This window comes from Saccostrea echinata, unplaced genomic scaffold, assembly GCF_033153115.1.
Source record: "Saccostrea echinata isolate AGI-Se365-2 ecotype Australia unplaced genomic scaffold, CSIRO_AGI_Sech_v1 ptg000016l, whole genome shotgun sequence".
Classification (NCBI taxonomy): domain Eukaryota; kingdom Metazoa; phylum Mollusca; class Bivalvia; order Ostreida; family Ostreidae; genus Saccostrea; species Saccostrea echinata.
The window spans coordinates 1,639,727-1,663,969 of record NW_026889765.1 but is presented as its reverse complement, the minus strand read 5'-3'; the positions used below and the strand labels follow the sequence as shown (position 1 = coordinate 1,663,969).

Below are 24,243 nucleotides of genomic sequence, written 5' to 3'. Positions count from 1 at the left end.
ACAGGAGTAGGGATTAACTTTGAAATAGGTATTATAATATTTTACAGATCCAACAACAATTACACTTAAAATAACTTTTACAGAGTTTAATATATTTCAATTTATATATTTATTCAGTGATATTTTCCTAAAACCTCTCATCTCCATTAGAAATTTTGAAATTGGTGTAAATTATTATGTTCACAAGTTTCAGTCTTAATTTTTATTCAAATTATAGTTACTGCACAGCAGTAAAGTTAAAATGGAACACAAATGTTACATTTAAAAAAAATGCAGGTACACTGGTGTTGATAAATGTTTGAACAAGTTTTATGTCGCAGATAAAAAAGCAAATTAAGTTCATTGCCCAATTCAGCAGTTAATGATGCCTCTGTATTGGAAATATAAATGCTTGATTTAGTTATTTTAATAACAAAATTGAGGTGATAAAAATTTATCATTTAGGCTGGTTTGATTGCCATCTAAGGAGTGGAATAGAAATATGAGAAAAGCCTGGTAATAAAGGGCCATAAAAGAATGCGGAAGTCAATAAAACGAAATATCACCATTACTATTAAATGCCAACATTATGCAAAGTAATGTTTGATATGAGACCATATAATATTGTGATGGCTTCTTGTTTGGGTATCAATAGCAACTAATCCACAGTTGTGTAGATTTGTTTCATAGCAGTCTATTGCTTGATCAGAATTTCCTTCATAAAGTCGCAAAGGTTTGAGAGTTTTCTGCCGAATCTGAGCCGGCAACATTCCATATATATACATGTCATCTGACCAGTATGGGGTCATATGTGGGGCGGCATGGTAAAGGGAGATAAGCATATCTCGAGTCATTATCACAGCTTTTCCAACACAGTGGATAATGGTGGGAGTCAGTTTCATCCTTTTTAGTTTTTCATAATCCATGAATTTTATCCTCTCTTTGATGAATTTACACATTAATAAATTTTTGGTACAGGAATATTTGGGTTTGTATTCTCGTAAAATTTCGAACATGTTTAGAAGCACAGTGTCCTGGATGCGGATGATCATTTTGGCCTTGAGGCAATATTCGGCTGTCCATCTCAAGGCCATCAGAGCTTTTTGTGGGAGATTGTTCGGTGCCTCTGAGAACCTTCCCTGTAAAATATCACCATACTGTGCTGCCTCTTTTTCAATGGCTTTTTGAATTTTTTTAGAGGTTGAATGGCCTACAATGAAGAGAATCTTGAAATTTCCAAATTTTTGATACTGAGGTAAATTCACATTTCCCCATGTAGCACGAATGACTTTTCTCCGAAGAAAGTGATTAGGTTCTGTGTTGATTAGAATAAGAAAATCCAATGAGTGTTCTTCAAAACACAATCCAGGGTTTTGAATACTGAAGGGGTTTTGTGCCCTCAAGGAATATGAGTGGTTTCGGTTCTTTGGGTTGTTATGGAGATAAAAATGATTGACATATATATTATCCCCACTATCATTGCACACAGACCTTGGAAACTCAAATTCTTCAGAGAATTCATTCTGATTTCCTTTGGAACTTGACAAACTCCACACAAAAATAACACCAACGAGCAGTCCAAGTAATTTCCATCGGAAATTTGTAAATCTCATTTTTCTTTCACCGATTCAACACTCTGGTGGTTGTTGTGTCATCAAAAATATTTACCTCGATCTGTAGATTATTTTCAGAATTTCTTGATTGTTGGTCTTTTCCATCTTGACCTGTGATAGTAAGGCCATATATTTTATACCTTCTCTATGATCCACTTCAAACCCCTAGAAATAGAAATTTTCAAGCATTCATCAGTTTAGGTTTATCTGTACCTGTAAATGACTCCTGACCAGGACAATGTTTGAATAACCAGGACATTTAAACACAGCCTCCAACGATAGTACATGTACTTTGTTTCAATAGTGTCAGGCAACAATGAAGTTCATAACAATGGATTTTCGTAGTAAGACAGTTCAAATTTCATTTTTAAAAACATGCATTCTGACGTATCTCCTGACATTAATTTCAGATTTTACCTGGCCGTAAAAACATCTGTTTACAAAATCTTAAGGTTGTAAAAGAAAATAAAAATATCAATATTTCACTGGTAATGCTATTGATCAAATAAAGGCCAGCTGTGAGCCAGGTCTTTAAGTGTTATTTCTTATGAACTGCAGGATAATTACAATTATATGCTAATGTTCATGGCGCTGCTATGCAGAAAAACGTGTTAATTTTCACAGTGTGGGTCAGTACAGTTGATTTTTGCCAGGTACATGCAATGCATGCATTAAATTTTGTCCACAGGTGATAAAAAGTGACAAATTACAGAACAAATCGTAAAATACAGACATGTCTGGCCAATAAAAAGACACTTTGTCACAGGTTAATCTTTTTTCCCATTACAGCCCTGAAGACTCATACACAATGAACATAATATATTCTACATAAATGCACTGTAAATTGGAGAAAAAAATTAAGTTGTGAGGAAAAAAAAAGATTTACATATTAATTAATGTTGGTGTACTGTACAACTTTAGATAACTGTATATGTCAGGCATTTACATTATTTTTTTTTAAAATAAATGTTCTTTGGATAAGAAACTTTAAATTAAGAATTAACCATATTGTGATTAAAGCTTAAAGCATATTCAAATGCATTTACATGTTTGCATTACTGATTACATGAGCTGCATGATTGCCAAAGTGCAAAAAAAATATTTAAAAGTACACTGCATGTACTTAAAATTTTCTACATCTTTACATGTACATTCATTTCGTGTATTTTATCTTTTTGGTCCAAAAAAGCAGAAAATTATTAAAGCAAGAAATCAGTATAAAATTTTACCCTGGGATAACTCCATTCAGCTTGACTGCAGCATGGTTATAGATGGCCAGTCTTTGAAACAATGGTAAACTTCCAACATCCCTCAGACACCATATATATTGTATTGATAAAACATAAATGCCAGGGTATACAAATAAATCTTGATCATTAAACCCTACGTTACGTATATAATCATGCTAATTCCACTTGACACTGGGTTGGTGAGTAACAACAGTGAAATGCTTGTCCTTTTAACTTGCAGGTATTTTAACAATTCTATCGGACTTATCGCGGCATGATGACAATCAAATGGTCAGTTATTTCATCTGTCAATCATTACAAGTGTCATGGACACTTGGTTAAACACATCTTCACAAAATGTTCCTGACAATCAATAAATGTGGTTCAACGCAGGGTCTTAAAAAAAGTGCCATTATGAATATATATTTGTACTAAACCTGACTAGGAATATAAAAATTATCCCTGTATTCATGTCCATTACTTTGCACTATGTGGAGAGAAGGAAAATAGCTCCATTTACCACAAGCATGGTGGATAATATATTATTCTATCAAAAAATTTGCTGCTTCTCTGTTGTATTGTAAGATTATGTAATTTGAGTGCAGTGCTTTATTGAAACCTTTAAATGGGTTAACCAAAATTTTATAATTTCCATAAACATGTTTAAAAAACTGTGATATCAACTATTCCTGGTATTAGCAGTCTCAGAGAGGGAGTCGTTTTATTGGAGACATTTATAAATAAATAATATAGAAGACAGAATTGTGTGAGTAATCCAAATAAAAATTCTATGCAAAACAGACACAATATTTTCCACTTCTAGAATGATTTATTTTGTGTACATATGTGATTGAGCAATGAAAATTCTTCAATCTACAAAATAATATATCTGAATTTTTTGACTTGGTTTGCTGGAGTCACCACAGTCGTTATCGCAAAAGAAGATATGTAGATGATAAAGTACTTCATCAATTCAAATCGTGTCAAAAGTTTAAATATGTGAACTTACGACGTGTATGTTACATACACTATACATGTAGTATGCTATACATGTACTTGCGCTGCAGAAAATTAAGTAAATGCCATAGGAAAGGTCAAGTTCATAGAATTTTGAATTGATGATGAAAATGGTTCCAAGACTTAGTGAAATGCAATATGAAAATTTTTTTGATGTTATGTATTTAAGATATGCATTAATTGAAACGCTTCATCAATTTATAAAGATGATCAGAGGTCAGTTATGCTTGGTATATATGAAATTAAAGTAACAGTCACAACTATCTGGCAAAAAATGTAACTTGTATGGAATCCTTTAAAGATATTAAAAAAGATCAAGAAAAGAAATGTTATTGAAGTCATGTCACACATAGAAAAACTAAACAAGAGAGATATTTTAAAGTTGGGTGTAGGAATTCTACATGAATTTGGGAAGTTGAACAAAGCATGAGGAAATTTAGGATATAAGGTCAAAAAGACACTGGGAAGGTCTCAGTCAATAAATATCTATACAGTAGAACTTTATGTCTCTAACTACCTGGTAACTCTCACATCTTTCAGTAATTAATGCATAGAAAAGAGTGTATTATACATGTAGGTGGTCTTGAAGTCTACCAGTATATAATACAAAAGATATTTTTTTTAACAAGATCAGAAAAAATAAATATATATTTCAGTTTCCGTATTAAGAAATGAGGATAAAATGTTTGTCATGTCTGCATGACCTTGGCTTAGATCTGAAATTCTATGGTAAATTCAATTTTTATGTATTGAGTAAGCAAAACAAGTCTTTATCTAGTTTCATACAAGTTTTATTTCTCCACTGAAAGACAACAAGGGTAAAGTGACTTGGTGATTGTTACATGGTTACATGATGTAATTGATGACAAGAAAATGAATTCTTTTTTTTAGTCATAAATAAGTTGTTTATCAGAAAACAAAATTTTAAAGATCACATAGAAACATGTTATAAAAGCTTGAAGACAAAACTTTTGATACTTAAACAAAATACTGTGATATTGAAATGCACTGGGATGCTTAATTGAAATTAAACATACTTTTCATAGTTGAATCCCATTTGTAATAAAAAAAATAAGTAAAGTGTCTATCTTGAAAACACTTTGTCAGATATCTTGGGGGGGGGGGGGGACATATTTAAATACCAGTGCACATTTATGTATCTATAAATCTCCAATATAACAAAATACAAGCATGATCAGTCAAAACAAATATTGGTCCTTCAAGAAAACAAAAATAGTGCTGACATCATAATCTACATCCAATTACATAACAATTTCATTTTCAACATCAAGACAAACATTTTTGAAATCTTTTAGTACATATCTGTAAACCAGTTCTACTTTTGTTCTTTGCATTATCTCCCTTAATACTTCCTTTGTTTGCAAACTTTTTTTTTCCAGGTGGACGGATATTTTGTTTCAATCAGTTGTTAAAATAATTAATGGCCATATCATATAATATAGTTGCTTAATCCACACAACGAATCTGCTATGTATTTCTAGTAATATATATACATGTATATATATATATATATATATATATATATATATATATATATATATATATATATATATATATATATATAGTTATATTCTGTACAATTCTCATTAACTTAAGGTCTTGTACACTAAATGCTGATCAAAGTCATATAATATCACAGACAACACAAAATATAGAGAGGTGAACCTTAATTTCATAGAATGATTAATGTACAACAATGGATTTTCATGGGGTTAAATGTTCATTGATTTGCCCCTCTGTAATTTCCTGTGTCATCAATTTCAACGTTTGCTAGTAAGTAATGTAAGTAGTAAATTTTGTAGCATACAACTTTTGTCACTCATCAAGATTCTAATTTCTCTGAAGATTCTCCTTCACAAATTAAATGAATTAAAGCCCAAACTATGTACAGAATTCCCCAGTTTAGTCCATGACACTTCACAGTAAATTAAGTTGCAATAGAAAGCATTTAGATGTCATGACTGTGCAAAAACTGTTGATACAATTTTGTGCTGCTGTTCATTTCATAATGTTCTGGCAAGCTCAAACCACACCTAATGAGCTAATCAGGGTCACTAGAAAACATGAAGTCCTAGTGAATCTATTGGTAGCCTGTGCAGTACACTCCAGAAATCGGTGTCAATCCTTTGCTTGGTACTAACGTCATTTTTCATCAGGATCTCAAGAAAGCTCGAATCCTGTGTTAGAAGTAATGGCATATCTGAGCTTGTCTCTGAGAGTGGATTTCTTCTGATAGTTTGGCAGCTTCAGGAGGTTGAAGCAGGTTGAGGAGGTGGGGAGGCGCCCTATGGGGTCTTTCTTCTTGAGGTTGAAAAATCCCTTAAGAACACTCCCTACCGTATCTCCTGTATCCTGGTAAAGAAATTATAATTGTTTCCTATAAAGATAATTACTATAATATACAGAGAAATTTTTAGCCACTGTTTTATTTTTGCCTCTATTGCCCTTGTCACAAGTGTATGATCATGAATTTAAAATGGGGCAAATTCAAATTGGACATCATCTTTATTACACAACTGTGACTGGGTGAATTTAAACCTTAGCAAAGTTGATTGCAAGTCATCGTCTCAAGCCACAGTCCGGAATCCACACATAGCTCTCTCATACCTGCGGCTGCTTGATCACAAAATGTGCCGTTATCTTGAATATTTATGCCTCTATATTGTGACATCATGTTCAGCCAACAATTGACATCAACAGTATACAAGAAATGTTTTGTATACTGTGATTGGGTATTGAAAGGTTGCATCAAACTTCATTATCCGACTATTCTTTACTCGCATTGGTCAATATTTTAATAAGTTGTGAAATATTCTCTTCTCATTCAACCATGGCCAGAATGGGAGAGGATCATACATTTTGGCCGTGGTTTGCGACAATAATTGCAAGTTTGAAAGAGCGAAATAATATGGGCAAAAATAATTCTATATACAGTATGACAAACTTGTAGCTAATCTGGAAATTACCATAAAAGTTACTATACATGAATTAATATAGCTGTTCAATTTTTGATTTAAAGGTAGACATGATTCAAATTAAATTCACCATAATCTATTCTCAATTGTTTGAATCTGAATGAGAAAGTTTAAGGCATATTCCACAAACACTTTTGATGATACAAATGAAAAGTTCATAATCACATGTACCTGTATTAATAATTAAAAATATCAATGTTCATTCCTCTGGAGAAATGCAAAAGATCACTGAAAATAAAAGTGTTTGACCGGAATCATCAGTACATACCTGATCATCGCTGACTTCTACACAGCGGACAGAGAAAGGGGGTTCCAGATGAGCAAAGCCTAGTAATGGAGGCTTAGAGCAACTGGTCACAAACTGAAAAAAAAATGTAGATCTCATTCAGTCTAATCTTACTTGAACAAAGCTGTATGATGCAAGTACATGAAAAATATTTCTTTATTGCCTAATTGTATGATAGGATTCTCCCATGTGAGAAAGCCATGTGAGATATGCCTACCTCACACCTTTGACATAACACTTTACACTTTGGAAAACAATTAGGAAAGAAATTAAGCTCTGTAGATTTTTCTTATTTCTAAAAAAAAAAGACAATTTTTCAGTTTAAATGTACACTTTAGTGTAAAGTGTTTTCAGGTATAATCTTTCTGACCGTGCATGCCTCACCATTTCATTCTTGTGTGCTATTGTGTTTCAAGCAATCATCAATCAGCAAGCATTAATAATTCGAAGACCATAAATGGAAGAGAAATAATCCATCATCAGGGAACGTAAACTCAGATACTTGACAAGCCTGGTCCTTACACAAAAATATCCACCCCTCTGGTGAGATTTCCTTATTCCAAATGGATACTCATGATAGATTCTTATATCAGACAGATAGACCTGTCAGGATCTCTTTCTCATAAGCACAATATGTATGCATTAACATTGCTTTAGGTCTTTTTAAAGCTGTTTGATTTGATAAAAATTTTTGACTACAAGTTGTTAACTACCTTGAGAAATAAACCTCTCTCCTGGGGAGTGAAGTTATTTGTGACAATGTCCCACAGCCAGCTGATGACTTTATGGCTGTTGTGATAACCTCCATAGTATCGAGTGTGACGTCTGTAAAGAAATAAAGTCAGAACTGAGAAAATAAACAATCTAATATTCCTTCATTAAATACTAGTATATATAATAAGCATCTATAGATATAAATTGAACAGTATGTATACATGGTTAAATTCACTTATCATGTACCTAAGATCTTGAATATCCAGGTCAGCATTGTCCCCAGATATTAGTTTCTGGAATTCTGGGGCTGAAAACATCAGAAGCAAATCAGGATTGATGACAGTCTGAAATCCTCTCCGAAATGCTGCTGTTTGCTCCTTAATTTGGCGATACATCCGGAAATGGGCCATCAGGTGAACATATAGAATCCTGAACAAAACAAAGCAATCCCTTAACACCATCATGTATTTATAAAATCAAAATAATTAATTTTTCTTGGAATCTGTTTATTGCCTCTCCTGACATATAGAACATAACAATGTTTTACAAAGAACAAGAACAAATAAGTGGAGAAAATACCCATAGTCAGAGAAAACTTTAAACATAATCTAAGCTAGATTTTCTTTAAAATGTCTGCTTACATCAGTGTGTACTTCCTGTAAAATCTAAAAAAAAATTCTACAATCTCACAAATACTGAAATTATTTCTATAAAATAGCTTGTCATGGGTTGTGTGCCTTATTGTTTAATGAGTTGATCTCACTTTCAGAACTGACTGTCAGGATTTTCACTGTTTGGGTTCAATCTCTGCAGTACCGGTAATTGCTTGCGCATTCCTTTTTTCAGTTTTTTTTTTATCATAAAATAATTTGTTTATCAAATCAAAGGTACAGATATTTCTTGTGCCTTACTTCCCTTGTTCTTTTTATCAAATACAATTAAAACAAGATATTCTTGTAACAAATAACCATGGCAAAAAAGCCTCTTTGACTACCTTCAACATTGTATTTCAATGGAGCAGTAGGAATGTAGAATTTCAAACTCAAGTACTACCCTTACTTATTTTCATTGGTGACTGGCATGGCTTTCCCTCCTGGAACAAGTTCATGTGTCTCCAGTCTCCCCATACAGTCTTCATCACAGGAGAAGGTCAGGTCAAGGTCACTTACATCTCCTTCATAATGCTAATTAAAAAAACAAAGATCAGGTCAAGGTCATTGACATCTCCTTCACAATGCTTATTCAGAGAGAACAATGAAGTGTAAACAATGTGCTATTTAGTGATTATCATATTAAAACATGACATTACCACTGAAGTGGGTACCTCATATGGTTAGCCTATTTGGGTAAATAAACAATCAATAATTCCCTGTTATCAAGTATAATACATCTGCCTGTAGGAGATCAGACTTGAACTCACTATCATTGCCATTAACATACTTAAAGTGCTGATAATTTAACTTTCTCATATTTATCATAATACTCATTCATAATTATAATGAGCTTAAATCAATATCTATATGTGTAAACATTAAATAATACAAAGAGGAAGTATATGAAATATCACATGATGCATACGGTAGAATTACATTGTTACAAAATATCATTAAAAGGGAAATGCCAAGTGTTTTATAAGTCCATGTACCATGGAATATATCTGTCTAGAAGTGCTTTGATAACAAGCTATTGTTGAGGTAAACATTTAACAATAATTTTTTTATGTTTTCATCGAGAAATGTGCTTTAGGTGAGTAGTTATTAATGATCTATAAGTTACAGTATATTTTTTCCCAAAAGATGCATTACTGTTATTTGATTTTTTTTTAAATGTTGTTGACATGAACACATGGAAACACAAATTTTACTAAATTTTTGATTCATTTATTTCTAAATCCTTTATTAAGGCTAATTTCAATTTTAAAATCCTTCTTATTTTTAAAGTATATCCTTCATCTGAAATTTAATATAAAGTTTAACTCATAAAAACACTATCATACCAGGCAATCTAGGAAATTCAAAATATCTGCAATGTGACCTTTTAAGTAATAATAAACAATCTAATTTCTGCATTTTCAATACTTGTGACTCCATTTAATACTTGTTAAAAATTCTGTGAATATTTTTCTTCCAAAAAGGCTTATCAGTAAAAAAAAATAACCTCTGATTCCTCCGATATATATATGTAATCTATTCCTTCTATCTTTTGTGGCCCTATCTTACCCTTCTATGGCCACAAGTTTAATCTACTTGGGGAGACATGATAATAATTTGACAAATTGTGGTCCTGTTATTATCAGAAAAGCTTTCAAAGATTTCCCCAATATGTGTATTTTAATATTAAAACTTAATTGAAGCAACCCTTGTCCAAGGAGCCCTTGTGTGAACAAATTTGAACTCAACCACAAAAAAAAAAAAAAAGGATATATATGAATCTGAAAAGTGAAGCCCTGCTATTTATTTCATGTAAAACATTGAACAGTCATTCTACGATAAATGGAACCAATTCAGAGTAAGAAACATGAAAAAAATAATTGTTTCAAATAGTAAAATGAACATCATACTTCTCTAAAGGACATATCAGTGAACTTGAAAACAAAGAATTGTCCACAAATCTGGTATCGTTAACTTTTTACAACAATTTCAAGATACCATTGATTTTAATGTAATGTTACTGAAGTTATTGCTTGATAAGCCTTATTATTTTTAAAATAAAGCTGAATTTGACCAATTTTTTGTTTCTGATGATCAGTAAAGAATGCTAAAGTATGATTCATGAAGTCTGGCATGAATCCAAATTTAAATTAAATTTTCGGGAAAAATATCGTTACGGAGGTTAATCGTTACGGAAGTTAATTCCCAGCAATAAAAGTTAAAATTCTCTTCAATAGTCAAAATCAAAGTTTGTTTTTGGATATTAAACAAAAGTATAAAGCATTTCTCTCCCAAAATAATAAAAATTTTTATACCTTTAATGCAAAAACTTTCCTGAATTACCATTATGGAAGTTAAATTTTTAAGAGAGACAACTGTTTTTGTCTAATTCATTTTGTTATGTCGAAAGTGTAATCGTCTAAAATAGCTGACTCGCAACTAGAATCGATGATATAAGGTTCCGTGGTCACTTTCAGATAAGTTTCAGTTCTTTTTGAAATCTGCATTCTATGCGTGAAATTTATAATAAAATCATTACGGAAGTTAATCGAGTTTTAGCGACATGCCTATAAATTCGCATGAAAGGAGATCTATGCATTTCTTTGCGAGAAGTGGTTTGATTTCTTTTTATATAGGATAAAAGACATTTTTTAACATTCATTGCAATCTATTTGGAACGATTTTACGGCTGAAAATTTCATCTTGAAATTTATAAATAAATGAAGCGACATTAAGATTTGCAGTGGAATGCGTTTTTCAACATTACATTATGTTCATATCAAAACTTTAACTGCATATATATCGGTGAATATTTACAAAACCATGTGTGTATGTTAAGGTCTTAGAGTTGAAATCGACCTTTAAATTTATAGTTAAGATATCACAACGGTAAATCTTTAAGCGACATAAAAAATTCTTAATTGGTCATGTTTTTGTAGAATGACTGTGAAGAAAAAAAAAATTCTAGATGTATATTCCTCAGAAAATTTTGCTAGATGAGCTGTAGATTTACTTCATCATATGCGTTATTTGTTATATCTGTATAAGGAATTTCATTAAAATAGGTAATTATAGGGAAATTGTACTAGGTGTACACGTTTCCCTTCAAGTATGACTGACAAATATTTTCAGGGAACAATAAATAACAAAAACTTACCTAGGTGAACTTAAAAGTTTTTGGATAAATTAAATTTAAAATATAAATACTTATGAAAAATTGTCATTTCATTATTTTAGATTTTGCATTCTTAAAAAAAATTGTAATAAAAGATGTATATTTTGTCATTTTTAACCTCTAGGGAACTATAAAAATCAAGAAATTGTTAAGAATTTTGCCAGGGATCTCACTATATCTGTGTTAGTACTAAACAAGTTTACTGTAATTATTTGATGCAGTATTCATTCTCACTTAAATCATGTCTTGACCTTGACTGAAGACAAGCAGAAGCTTCAGCCTAAAGAATTAGTCTGGTCTCTAACCATCTCTAAATGAAAATGTCTCAATGCATCAAAAAGAATTTATTCTTGCTTCATGAGCAGTGTGTCATTGCAATATCTTGAAGGTCAAGATCTTTGTAACTATTGTCTGGTCCAAATCAGTGACTGATCGATGAAATGACTTAATATGTTACCAAACACAAGCATTAAATATTTTATGCTGTACAAATTCGACCAATTTCTATTCATTAATTGGGATCAGCATCTTTATAATTACTGTGTTTAGGGAGGAGGTGTCCTATATGTCACCCATAACAAGCTTTATCCAGCTGATTCACATTAATAAGTTTTTAGAAACTAGCTTGATAGGAAAACCTACACTTAGTAATCCTGTACCACTTGAAAAATTTGAGGTCATATGATCATGCAGCTAATTTTAGACTATGACCAGATGGAGGTGGATATCTAAAATGTAATTCTGGAAAATCCATATCAGTTGTACAAAACAGGGAAGGGGGTTACAAACTTAACACCTCCATGTTCAAAACTGATTCGCTTCTTATTATCAAAGGTCTGATAAAGAATAAGTGTAGGATATAGTGTAAATATACATTACATACAAATACCACAGATTAAAGGAGGACCCCAAATTTTATCCTTCTTTATAGATCAGTAAGTACTTCTTTATATTAATTATTTTTCTTGTGTTGCTTTTTTTGGAGAAGTTTTACACACTGCTCAGAAAATTTTAGCTTAAACTAATTTTCTGTTGTTAAGCAAAAAATGCAAGAGAAAATAGTAATATAATTTCAGTAGGATCCGTTAATCTTTCAGACAGTGTCAAATAGGTGATGTGTTGATGGTATTTTCTAACTTACAATTAAATAATATTATAATTATTTTTATGTAAATATAGATACACTTAATGTTCATGTTCATTCTTAACTCATACAAAATATCTGTAAAGTTGTTAACCTGTATTTGATATCAGAACACACTAAACAATTTTTTAATATTATGTTTTGACATCTTGTGGGTGAAGTCCACCTGCTACAGTGATGTACATATATAGTCATAAATCAAACTGTACTTGTATTTCCTACCAGAAACAAGTATCATGTAGATACACAGACATGCTACCACAGTACTTGGTACATGTACCTTCATTGCTTATTGCAAAACAAAGGTATCATTCGTATGAATTTGAGGAATAAGTCATGAAATTTACTCCATTTTATTGCAGAAATGGGCACCCCACAGGATCTTCTGAAGTGTGGTATCTGTTGTGTAAACAGGAGTCTGCCAGCATACTGTGTAGACTGTGCAGAAAAACTGTGTGCAGAATGCTGGAAGAACCATCCACAGCAAGTCAAAGATGATCATATGGTCCTCCCCATGGCCGAGTCAAAGTGCCCTGAACATTTCAAATTCTATGCTGTCCACTGTAAGATGTGTGACATTCCAATCTGTAGAGATTGCTTGATTGATTCCCATAACGGACACAAGTATTCAAGTATCAATCAGGCCAAAGATGAGAAAATAAAAGAAGTAATCAAGTATACCAAACATTGGAGAGAGAATATCTGTCCAGTTTATCAGGCTTTGGAAGACCAGGCTAAAGCACAAAGGGGCAGTTATGAATCAGAAATAGTTGCTGTGAAGATGACAATTAATGGACAGAGAGAAATGCTGAAAACAATGGTTGATAATTTGTGCGATGACATGATAGAATCCGTCCAAACAACCCTTGCAGCTCACAGCAATCAAATAAACAGTGAATTGCAAGAAATAGTTACACGAAAGTGGGAAATTGAAGATGAAATCAGAAAGAGTGAGGGAATGTCAGAAAAAGGAATATTGGAAATCAAGGAATTTCTTGACACACTCCCTCATCTGAGGGACTCTCTTGCTACACCTCCAACACTGTCCATGCCAATACCTTCCAGATTTTTTCCTGCTGAAATATCAGAAAGAACTCTAAAACGTATGGTTGGCAGTATTCTGCAAGTCAGTATGCACAGCAGTTTTTCCTGCAAACTTCCAGTATCAAATATCCAAGCCTGTTCAGCCAATGAAGTATGGGTAAGCTTCCATGATGAAAAACTGCTTACCAAATATTCATATAAACAGGAAAAAGGCACAGCAGTGGAGATGGAGAACCTGAACCTGCAGTTCAAACCTGAGTGTTTCCTTCTCTTAAAAAAAGACTGCCTTCTTGCATCAGACAGGTTCAACCATTGCATTTGGAAAATTGAGAACAAAGGAAAGCCACAAACATTCATAAAAACTTCTCCATCAAACCCAAAGGGCATGTGCCTGAACAACAGACAAGAACTTGTCGTCTGCATCTCAGGATTGACTGGTAGTCTAAGAATTTACTTTGGGGACAAGTACCAAAATAGCAGAGATATTGCCAACCATCTTCTCAATGCTCCCAATCGAGTAGCTCAAAATGGTGATGAAAACTACATTGTCCTAGACGACCACCTCCAAACTCACTATGTCACTGCCATAGACACTAAAGGAACACTCCAGTGGAAATTCAAAGGTCTGGAGGAGACTAAACAATTCTTTTTCCCTAGAAGTGTTTGCTGTGATTCTTTGATGAACATTATTCTCTCTGACTTTGGGAACAATTCTGTGTTGCTTCTGGATAAAGATGGCAAATTTCTGATGAATCTTCTTAGTGACAAATATGGCTTACAGAGCCCCAGGGGAGTATGTCTGGACAGAGAGGGAAAACTGTGGGTGGGACAAGGGGATGATGGAAAGGGAGAGTGCCACATTGTTAAATATATTAAATAGTTCTCCAAATGTGATTTTTTTCCGAGTATATTTGTTTTTTTTATCAAAATATCTCTATTTTTGCTTGTCATATTGAGAACATTGAGAATAAAAATGTTTTTAATTTAAGTGCTCTTTGGGAGCATTTTCTGCTAGAAAACGATTATAAGGATTATAGGTGAAATAGGGTGTAGTCAGGAGAGAATTGAACCTGGAGTTTAGACCCTGCTATATACACAAGTATGTAAACTGAGCACTGATTAAGAAAGTAAGTCACAGTGATTTACTTTTTAGTTACCCCAAGGCCCTAAGATGTATTAACTGAAAAGGTGTGATGATTTTTAGTTAGTTGATATCCAAATATTTAGCTAAAATGCTTTGAAAATTAATAGCCATAAAATTCAGAAAGTAGGTCACTATGAACTACTTTTTCATCATCAGACCCTGAGAACCAAAATGCATTAAATTACAAAGTTCAATGATCTTATGCTACCATGTCCAAGATATGCAAAGAATTTGACAATGAATGATGATAAAATTGATAGAAGGTCACTGTGACCTACTTTTTGGTCAACGTATTCCAACCTAAGATGCATCAACTGACAAGAATTGATGATCCTATGCCTTATAGTGAGGTAAAATGTTGAAGTTTTAACAAATTATTACTTTAGGTCAACTTTGAAGTGACCTTGGGATCATGCCCTTTGCCCCAGGGTCATGCTTTGGAAAGTTTTTAATCTACTTCATATCCTCATTCATCTATACAAGTTGGTGGTAACCTGCCCCATGAGAAGATTTTTTTAGCAACCACTACTTTTGTGTTTATTTCCCTCATTATCTCCTCTTGTTTAAGGGTCACATCCCTATTTTTAGTATAACTGAAAGCCCTTGGGCCAAGGATACTTAATGACAACTTTGAATATTTTTTTATCTGCTTCATATACTCATCCATATACATAAGTTGGTGATAACTTGCCCCATGAGGAGAAGATTATTTTTACCAACCACTACTTCTGTGTTTATTTCCCTCATTATTTCCTCTTGTTTAAGGGTCAGATCCCTATTTTTGTATAACTGAAAGCCCTTGGGCCAAGGATACTTTGTGACAAATTTGATAAAAATTGGTCATGGGGTTCTTGGTATAGGTCCACATTCAAAAAAGTTAACACACATCTAACATCGCACAAATGACCATAGCATTAGCTCATTGAGCCTTTGGTGATTAATGGTGAGGTCAAGGTCACAGGACAAGGTAAGGTCCGAAAATTCTGACACAGTTGAATATCTTTCATCAATTTTTATATTTGTGTGAAGTTTGACATTAATATCAGGAATCATTTCCTTGAAAATAAGTTAAATGTAAAATAAGGAATAGAGACTCTGAGGTCAAGGTTATAGGGAATGACAAGGTCAGAAATTATGACATACTTCAATAGCTCCCACCAATATGTATCAGTGTATGAGTCTTGATAAAAATATCTTTAATAGTTACTTTGAAATTGAGCTAAATACAAAAAAGTAAAGGTCACAGGGAAGGTCAAGGTCAGAAAATAATGAACACAGTTGGAAAGTTCCCATTTTATGTATCAGTGTATGAGTTTTGATAAAATATCTTGAAAAATGGGGAATAATAAAGTCAAGATCACAGGGAAGGTCAAGGTCAGAAAATTATGCCATAGCTCAGTGTAAGAGTGTCAGTTAATATACCTTGAACTGCTTCTTAGAAACTGAGATAAAAGCAGTGTGATTGATGGACAGATGCAAGGACAGGAGGAAGAAGATAGACATGATAAACACTACTTGTCCAAGTCATATTCATGGAAGGCATAAAATTAAGCATAACTCCTCCCCCTTTGACCCTAGTGTTATGAACTCTTGCAAGTTTGAATCTACACAACATCACCAATTAAGAGAAAATTTCTCAATCAAGTTTGCCCTATGAATGCCATTGTAAACCTTTAAGCCATAATGAGGATAAATTCACACAAATACGATCATTACAGTTAAGCTGTTCTTCAGAAGAAAAATATTGAAGAATTTTCATTCAATTCCTTTTGTATATTTATATACAAGCATGAATCCTTAATATTGTGACCCAACCATCAAAACTTAAAACAAACTTGAGTATGTATGGGAATGCTGGCATTTTCTTTTGCTACTTCCGCATTTGCTGTTCTGGAGAACAATTTTCAAACAATTATTTATATACTTCTATAAGACTTTGAACCCCCTGTTTTGGTTCCATTTTCTTGCAGGAGAAAATTGAAACTGCACTCTATGACAATGGTTTCATCCAACTTGACTAATTATAGCAGAATATAGGTAGAATAGATTTCTTTCATTAATAATTTCCTCTATATTTCAGAGGTTTTAAAAAACTGAAACCCAACAGTGGTCCATCCTAGCTTCAGAAGATCATGACTTGAACAAATTTATTCTGCAGTATACAGGGATGCCTGCTATTAATATTACTCTTCATAACCAACCTACCGTTCTGCAGAGGGAAATCTTTTTAAACTCTCCTACATATATATAGACATGTATATATATCGCCGTGTAGATTTAGATCTTTTTATGGCCCTATCCCTGCTGAGGGGGTCTTGACTTACTTAAACAAACACACTACATATATATGGGGATGCTTTCACAGTGCAGCCTTACATGTTCTGATGGGAGGAAAATTTCCATTATCCGGTATATCCTACTTATTCCTACAAAACTATGACTAATAAAAATAAGTCTATATTAAATGATAAAGTTATTTACATATGTTTTGTCTTTTCCTACTCTGTGAGTTGGCAGAAAAAAATTTAATGACTCTCTCTCCACTTATTCTTATTTCATACAAACAAATCAGAATCCCCTTAAGCCCAAAGATCAAAAGTGGTCCAGTAGATCTGGATGTTAAAAGTTTACAAAGTCCATTAGACCTTTATTCAGATATATTCTCTTGAGCCAAACATGATTACCTTGGTATAAGATAGATTCTTTGCTAGCTCTGGATCTAAGGAAGGCAGTTCATCTAGAGGACTGTACAATGTGCTCTGGTGGTGCTGAAGGATCTGAGTCAAGAAAAATGGAGCAAAAGGCACGTCCACAACTATACCCTAATAAACAAGGAAGAATAATACGTAATATTGAAAGTCAAATTATCTACAGAAAGTCCAAAGTTTTATGATGTTCTTTTAAATATCTTTCTCACCTCATACACAGCTTTTGCCAACATTTTCCCCACAAAATCAAACAAGTGAAGATGGTTTTCTTGAATAAAAGAGGTTGACGAAGGAAATAACTTTTGTTCTGTAGTGACCTAAAAGAATATGTTTATAAATGTATTCAATTAAAATTGTTTTCTATTGAGTAAATGTCTGTGACAAAAGTTTACCTGATGCAAATGGGAAAATATCCTATTTTAAAATGAAAATAGAATGATATAAATCTTCAAAAAAAAAAATTCAATTTAATGCAAAAAAAAACAAAACAAAACAAAACAAGAACATACACACACAATGACACTGGTACTTTTAAACACTTAACATAATTAGTAAAATACCTTAAAGAGACTGAGTGAAGGATCAAACACTTTAGATATAGTTTCCTCCAGAAACTCCTTAAAGACACCATCTTGATCAATCCCTGCTTCATCCAGACCTTGTTCATTGACAAACTTAACACGGATCACTCCCTTCAAGGACTGGGCAGGAATCTGAGCCAATTGTCTATAGCCATCCTTAATATCAGGGGGAAAAAATATTATAGTATTGACTGTGACTTAACTAATTTGTTATGTTAAAAAGAATTTGCTTTGATAATCTAAAGCCAGTGTTAAATCTAAATGAAATATTATTTTGTTTTTCCTGTGCTACCACAGGAGTTGGTTTTTATTGTAAAATTAGAAATATGTCCAGAGGACATGAATGCCCCGTCGAGGGTATATTAGTAATGCAACATAAAAATTTGTATTAGTGTATGAAATTTGATGAGAACATCTTGAATAGTTTCTTTAAAATTGAAATCTAAAAAGTTGGATATAGATGATAAATTCTCACCAAATTATGTACAAGTGCATAAGCTTACATAAATATATCTTAAATGATTTCTTTAAAACACAGCAAAATGCAAATTTTGTGAGGTCAAGGTCACAGGAAAGTTCAAAGTCAAACATTTTTGATGCAGTTGAATAGTTCTCACAAATACGTATCAGCATATTAAGTTTGATAAAAATATTTTGAATGGTTTATTTAAAACAGAGCTAAACATTAACTTAAAATGAATGAAGTTATGGTCAAAGGAAAGACGAAAGGTCAAGGACAAGGTCAAAAAATGTTGATGCAGCAGTTGAAAAGCTTACATCAGTACGTATTAACATATGAAGTTTGATAAAAATATTATGAGTGGTTTCTTTAAAACTGAGTTAAACACAAATTGAGAGAAGTATGGTCAAGGTCAAATGAAAGGTCAAGGTAAAAAATGTTGATGCAGTTGAATAGCTTACATCAGTATGTTTCAGCAAATGAAGTTAGACACTAATTTAAGAAAAGTGAGGCCAAGGTCAAAGGAAAGGTCAAGGTCAAAAAATCTTGATGCAGTTGAGTAGCCTACATCAGTATGTATCAGCATATGAAGTTTGATAACATTATCCTGAATGGTTTCTTTAAAACTGAGCTAAACACTAATTTAAGAAAAGTGAGGTCAAGGTCAAAGGAAAGGTCAAGGTCAAAAAATCTTGATGCAGTTGCATAGCTCTCATCAATATTTGTAGCTTAAATTATTTTATTAAAATTTTAAGCAAAGTTTATTTCATACAATTTGCCTAACTAAGCCCTTCCCCCCTTTGCTTTTGTTTACGTTTACCAATATTATGCAATAGACATGCTGATTTTCGTGTCCATCAGTCATTGGTCAATAGGTCAAGAATAGCTAGTCACATGATTTCTTATCTTTCGATGGTCCCGGACAGTGTCAGTACCAAGCTATTATTGTCTTCATTAATCCATAGGATTACTTAATAATCATCGATCATCCGATTTGTTTGTTTGTGTATTTACTTTCAGAGTACTTAAATTGTGTTTTTGACGATGTAATTCTGGGAAAAACACTTCATTAATTAGTGAAATTGCGATATTATAAATCAACGTATCTCAAAACAACAATGGCGACCAGGAGAAGTGCTAAAAGACAAAGAACCTCCGGTGATTCTCTTGACACCACAAATTATTTAAATTGGTCCGCTGTTGTTCTACGAGAAAAACTGTTAGAGGCTAATATAAGCGCCTCTTCCAATTTTCCTATCTCTGTGTTGCGGAAATTGTACGTGGACAATGTGTTGGGAAAAGATATTGACGCTTCAAACAGTCAAAATGAAAGCAGGGCCATCGATGTGAATTCCGCGGAGAATTTCGACCACACAAATGGTTTTTCCAGACAATCTTTGAATCTCCAAAGTTCGTCTGCAGTATCCGTAGCTAGTACGACATCCTTTCCAAGTACGACTTATCCAAGTGCAACTACTTCCGGCGGAAACCAAAGTTCAGCTACCTCGAGTTCCCCAGCAGTTATCGAGTCGCTTGTGCACACAGTTCAAAGCCTCCAGACGATGGTTTCGAGTTTAACTACCCTTATTACAACGAAAGACACAAACGCTAACAGCTCGCCATCATTTAATTTACAGCAGTTCTACAGCAGTTCTACCAAACGGCAAATGAAAACACCCAGAGCATGAGGAAATTAGGCACGAACCCGGAGGAATTGCCCCAAATGGAATTGATTTCCAATTCCATTCGGAAAAACATCATCGACGGTAAGGATGTTAATCTTGCTACATTGCTTCTTCCTTATTACGAAATTACTACCTCAGAGAAAGAGAAACCAGAGAAGGAAGATATCCGACTTAAAAGGTGCCTTACTATTGCTGAGTTTTTAACCGCATTCGGAAAATATAAACGATGCATGTGTCAGGCATTTCCTAATCGCAGAGAAGAATTAGATCAGTATGAAGCCAATATCATCGACATATACAATGTTTACGGAAAAAGATTTTATGAGTACCACAAGCTATTTTCTCTGAGAAGTGCCAATGCCTTGGCCGTTCACAAGATTAAAGTCGACTGGTCTGTGAGAGACAGAGATCTCATTCAACTCGTAGCATCTAAATCCAGATCCTGCTCTATCTGCTCAGAAGTTTCTCATGACACTAGGTTTTGTCCTCAATCACAGAGCAATTCAGCAACGACTTCTCATCAATCCTCAAACAGTAATACAGATAAGCATGGCAGAAAGAGGCTGTTACACGATGGACAGGAAATCTGTAACAATTTCAATTCTACTAGGAAATGCGGAAGAAACAACTGTCCTTTCCTTCATATTTGTAGCCAATGCAAGAAAAAGGATCATTCATCGCTCACTTGCAATTCAAAATTCACCAAAACTAAGAATACATCTTCCTCTACTACCAATCCCAAATGACTATCTGTTCCAGGATCTCCATGCTCAACAATTAACATTCAACAGTTGAAACTAGAACTTGAAAATCTTGAAAATCCTAACTTTGTTGCTTACATTCTAGATGGTTTTACTAATGGGTTTGACACTAAAGTGCAGAAAACAGACTTGAAAACATGAGAATGCAAAAACTTGAGGTCAGCTTTACAGAACATGGATACTGTTGATGAGTTGCTGTCAAAGGAAATTGAAAAAGGTTTTCTTTCAGGACCTTATGAGGAACCTCCTTTTGAAAACTACAGAGTGTCTCCTCTCGGAATCGCCGAACATAAGTATTCTAAAAAGAAAAGGCTAATCGTGGATCTTTCTGCACCTCACAACAATGAAACTCACCCAAGTATAAATGAACTCATTGATAAAAATCAATGCTCTCTTTCTTATGTGAGTATTGATGATGCCATCAAAATTATTGTGCAAAATGGTCAAGGCTCTCTGATGTGCAAGACTGATATTTCAGATGCCTTTAAACTTATTCCCATACTACCTTCTCAGTACCATTTATATTGTGTGAAGTGGAGAAATTTATACTATTACTACACTCGTTTATCCTTTGGATGTAGATCTAGTCCAAAGATCTTCGATCAGTTTTCCCAAGCAATTTGCTGGATAGCACAAAACAATTACAAAATCGAATCTATACGCATTTGCTGGATGACTTCCTAACCATAGATAGACCAGATTTTGATGCGGAGCGGACTATGGCCCTCCTGACAATGATCTTTAAGAAGCTGAACGTTCCAATTGCTCTACACAAGACCATGGGCCCAGATACTGTTATGGAATACCTTGGAATAATTCTCGATTCTTCTAAAATGCAAGCATGACTTCCTCCAGATAAAGTTCTTAGAATACGAGAAATGTTGGAAACTTTCAGCGTGAAGAAAAGCTGTACAAAACGTGAATTGTTGCAACTTTTGGGACATCTGAACTTTGCTTCTCGCGTAATCGTACCAGGAAGATCATTTGTTTCTTATTTGTTGAGCCTAGCATCTTCTGTGCGCGAGCTTCACCATTACATTCATCTGACCTCAGAGTGCAGAGAAGACATCAAAATGTGGAAATTGTTCTTAGATCAGTGGAATGGCATATCATTTTTCTATGATATCGAAAGAACTCCAGCTAATAGTATGCATTTGTATACAGACGCATCATCTACCCTTGGATTCGGGGGATATTTCAAAGGTCACTGGTTCAGTGACAAATGGCCAGATGATTTACCAAGTGAACAAGACAAGGACATATCCATGGCACTCCATGAACTGTACCCTATCGTTGTAGCTTCCATTCTCTGGGGACTTCGTTGGTCTACCAAAAGAATACTTTTTTATTGTGACAACTTAGCTACTGTGAATATTATACAAAAGGGGCGATCTAAAGTTCTTTCTATTATGAAACTAATGAGACAGTTAACCTGGTGTTCAGCTAAATACAATTTCTGCATTTATTCTGAATTCCTTCCAGGTAAAACTAATGTAATCGCAGATGCTTTCTCTCGATTTCAGATAAACAAGTTCAGAAGCCTAGCTCCTCAAGCAGACAGACACCCTCATCCTTGCCCACCCCTGCAGGACGTCCTTTGGAAACCTCTCACAGAATAGAAGCATTGATGGAAGACTCCATATCCATTTCAACTAGAGCTACGTACAACTCCGGATATCAAGCCTTCTTAAAATTTAGCCGTATGAACAACACGTGTCAAAGTGTGTCAGAATCTACTTTAATGGAATTTGTCACCTACTGTTACGATTCCATGAACCTGTCTTACCAAACAATCAAACTTTACCTCTGCGGGATTCGACACCATCTCATCCTGCTAGGTATACCTAACCCCTTCACCGATTTGGCAGGTAATCTACCTAGATTGCACATGCTACTTAGCGGTATAAAAAGACAAAGTCAATCCTACCATCCAAGCCGAAACCTATTACTTACAATGTGTTACAAGACATGTGCAGCGTGCTTCAAAAAGGTGTGAACTCAAAATACACGGATACATTGATGACAACAGTGTGTGTAGTGGCTTTTTTCGGTTTCCTCAGATGTGCAGAATTTACATGCAAAGCAGCTTTCGACCCTCACTTTAATCTGTGCATAAGCGACGTACAATTCTACAATGACCACGTCGTTCTCTTCCTTAAACAATCCAAGACTGATCCTTTCCGAAAAGGATTAGGGATCAAGTTGTTCAAAAATAATTCCGTATTATGTCCATTTGAACAACTAAAGAACTACTTATCTACAAGAAATGCCATTTTTGATCCCAAAATGCACCTCCCCCTGTTCATCATGGAAAATGGATCTGCCCTCAGTCGGTGTAATTTTTTGACTATGTTAAGGGATCTACTGAAGCGTTCAAACCACTGCGACAGCTACATCACTGGTCATTCTTTCCAAATTGGTGCTGCTACATCTGCAGCAAAAGCGCGCATCGAAGACCACCTTATCAAATCACTAGGAAGATGGACCTCCAATTCATATACGAGATATATCAAAACACCAGACTCAGCCATTAAACACACGCAACAGTCCATGCTCATCACCAGTTGACTTTTGCGAGAGATTCTAAAAGCATTGTTTAACAGTCTGATGACTCGGGCACCATTGTGAATGTGTACATAGTGTGTAATTCTCAATATTTTTAAACTTAATGTTTCCTGATTACAGATTAATTTTTATGCTCTCATTCAATTTTTGTATCGTTTATACCTTGCTTTGTATTTCTTGTGTCGCTATCATGTTGTTATATTCTTCTTGTATAAAACGGCTTACTATGTCGCAATCTATAGACATGTTATTTGTAATATTTTTCTTTTTTCACAGTTAAAAAATCTTGTTCTCATTTTCAATTTATCTCATAATTAACATGTATGTATTACCATAGCGAACAATTATAAACACTTACGGGGCACTCAGTCACTCATATTTTCGTTCCTGAGTTTTGGCCTTATTATTGTCATAATTTCCCCATTACAAATTTATAATCAGCTAAAACTTCCTTGTTGTTAAAATTCTAGAGCAGAGTTTACAAATTTTTAT

General features: G+C 33.8%; 3 protein-coding genes and 1 pseudogene across 3 annotated transcripts in view; 2 read left to right on the top strand and 2 right to left on the bottom strand.

Annotated features, from left to right (window-relative positions):
- Window positions 1-390: 390 nt before the first annotated feature.
- Window positions 391-2,961, bottom strand: LOC133188796 (UDP-GalNAc:beta-1,3-N-acetylgalactosaminyltransferase 1-like). Its single transcript, XM_061324282.1, has 2 exons — window positions 2,822-2,961; window positions 391-1,757 (listed from the first exon to the last, which is right to left on the bottom strand). Exon 2 carries the CDS (start codon window positions 1,590-1,592, stop codon window positions 567-569), a length of 1,026 nt encoding a protein of 341 aa, XP_061180266.1. The 5' UTR covers window positions 1,593-1,757; window positions 2,822-2,961; the 3' UTR covers window positions 391-566.
- Window positions 2,962-5,942: 2,981 nt separating this feature from the next.
- LOC133188331 (ubiquitin-protein ligase E3B-like) overlaps window positions 5,943-24,243 on the bottom strand; it is a 35,487-nt gene continuing 17,186 nt past the window's right edge. Inside the window, exons 23-30 of the mRNA XM_061323708.1 lie at window positions 18,260-18,436; window positions 17,909-18,016; window positions 17,676-17,813; window positions 8,894-9,018; window positions 8,081-8,263; window positions 7,834-7,945; window positions 7,103-7,195; window positions 5,943-6,211 (exon numbers count right to left, since the gene is read on the bottom strand). Coding sequence (XP_061179692.1) covers window positions 6,020-6,211; window positions 7,103-7,195; window positions 7,834-7,945; window positions 8,081-8,263; window positions 8,894-9,018; window positions 17,676-17,813; window positions 17,909-18,016; window positions 18,260-18,436 — 1,128 coding nt within the window. The 3' untranslated portion in view covers window positions 5,943-6,019. The remainder of the gene's footprint in view (window positions 6,212-7,102; window positions 7,196-7,833; window positions 7,946-8,080; window positions 8,264-8,893; window positions 9,019-17,675; window positions 17,814-17,908; window positions 18,017-18,259; window positions 18,437-24,243) is intronic.
- LOC133188330 (uncharacterized) lies at window positions 13,140-14,727 on the top strand. The gene has a single exon (XM_061323707.1). It carries the CDS (start codon window positions 13,168-13,170, stop codon window positions 14,725-14,727), a length of 1,560 nt encoding a protein of 519 aa, XP_061179691.1. The 5' UTR covers window positions 13,140-13,167.
- On the top strand, window positions 19,504-23,754 carry LOC133188659 (uncharacterized; annotated as a pseudogene).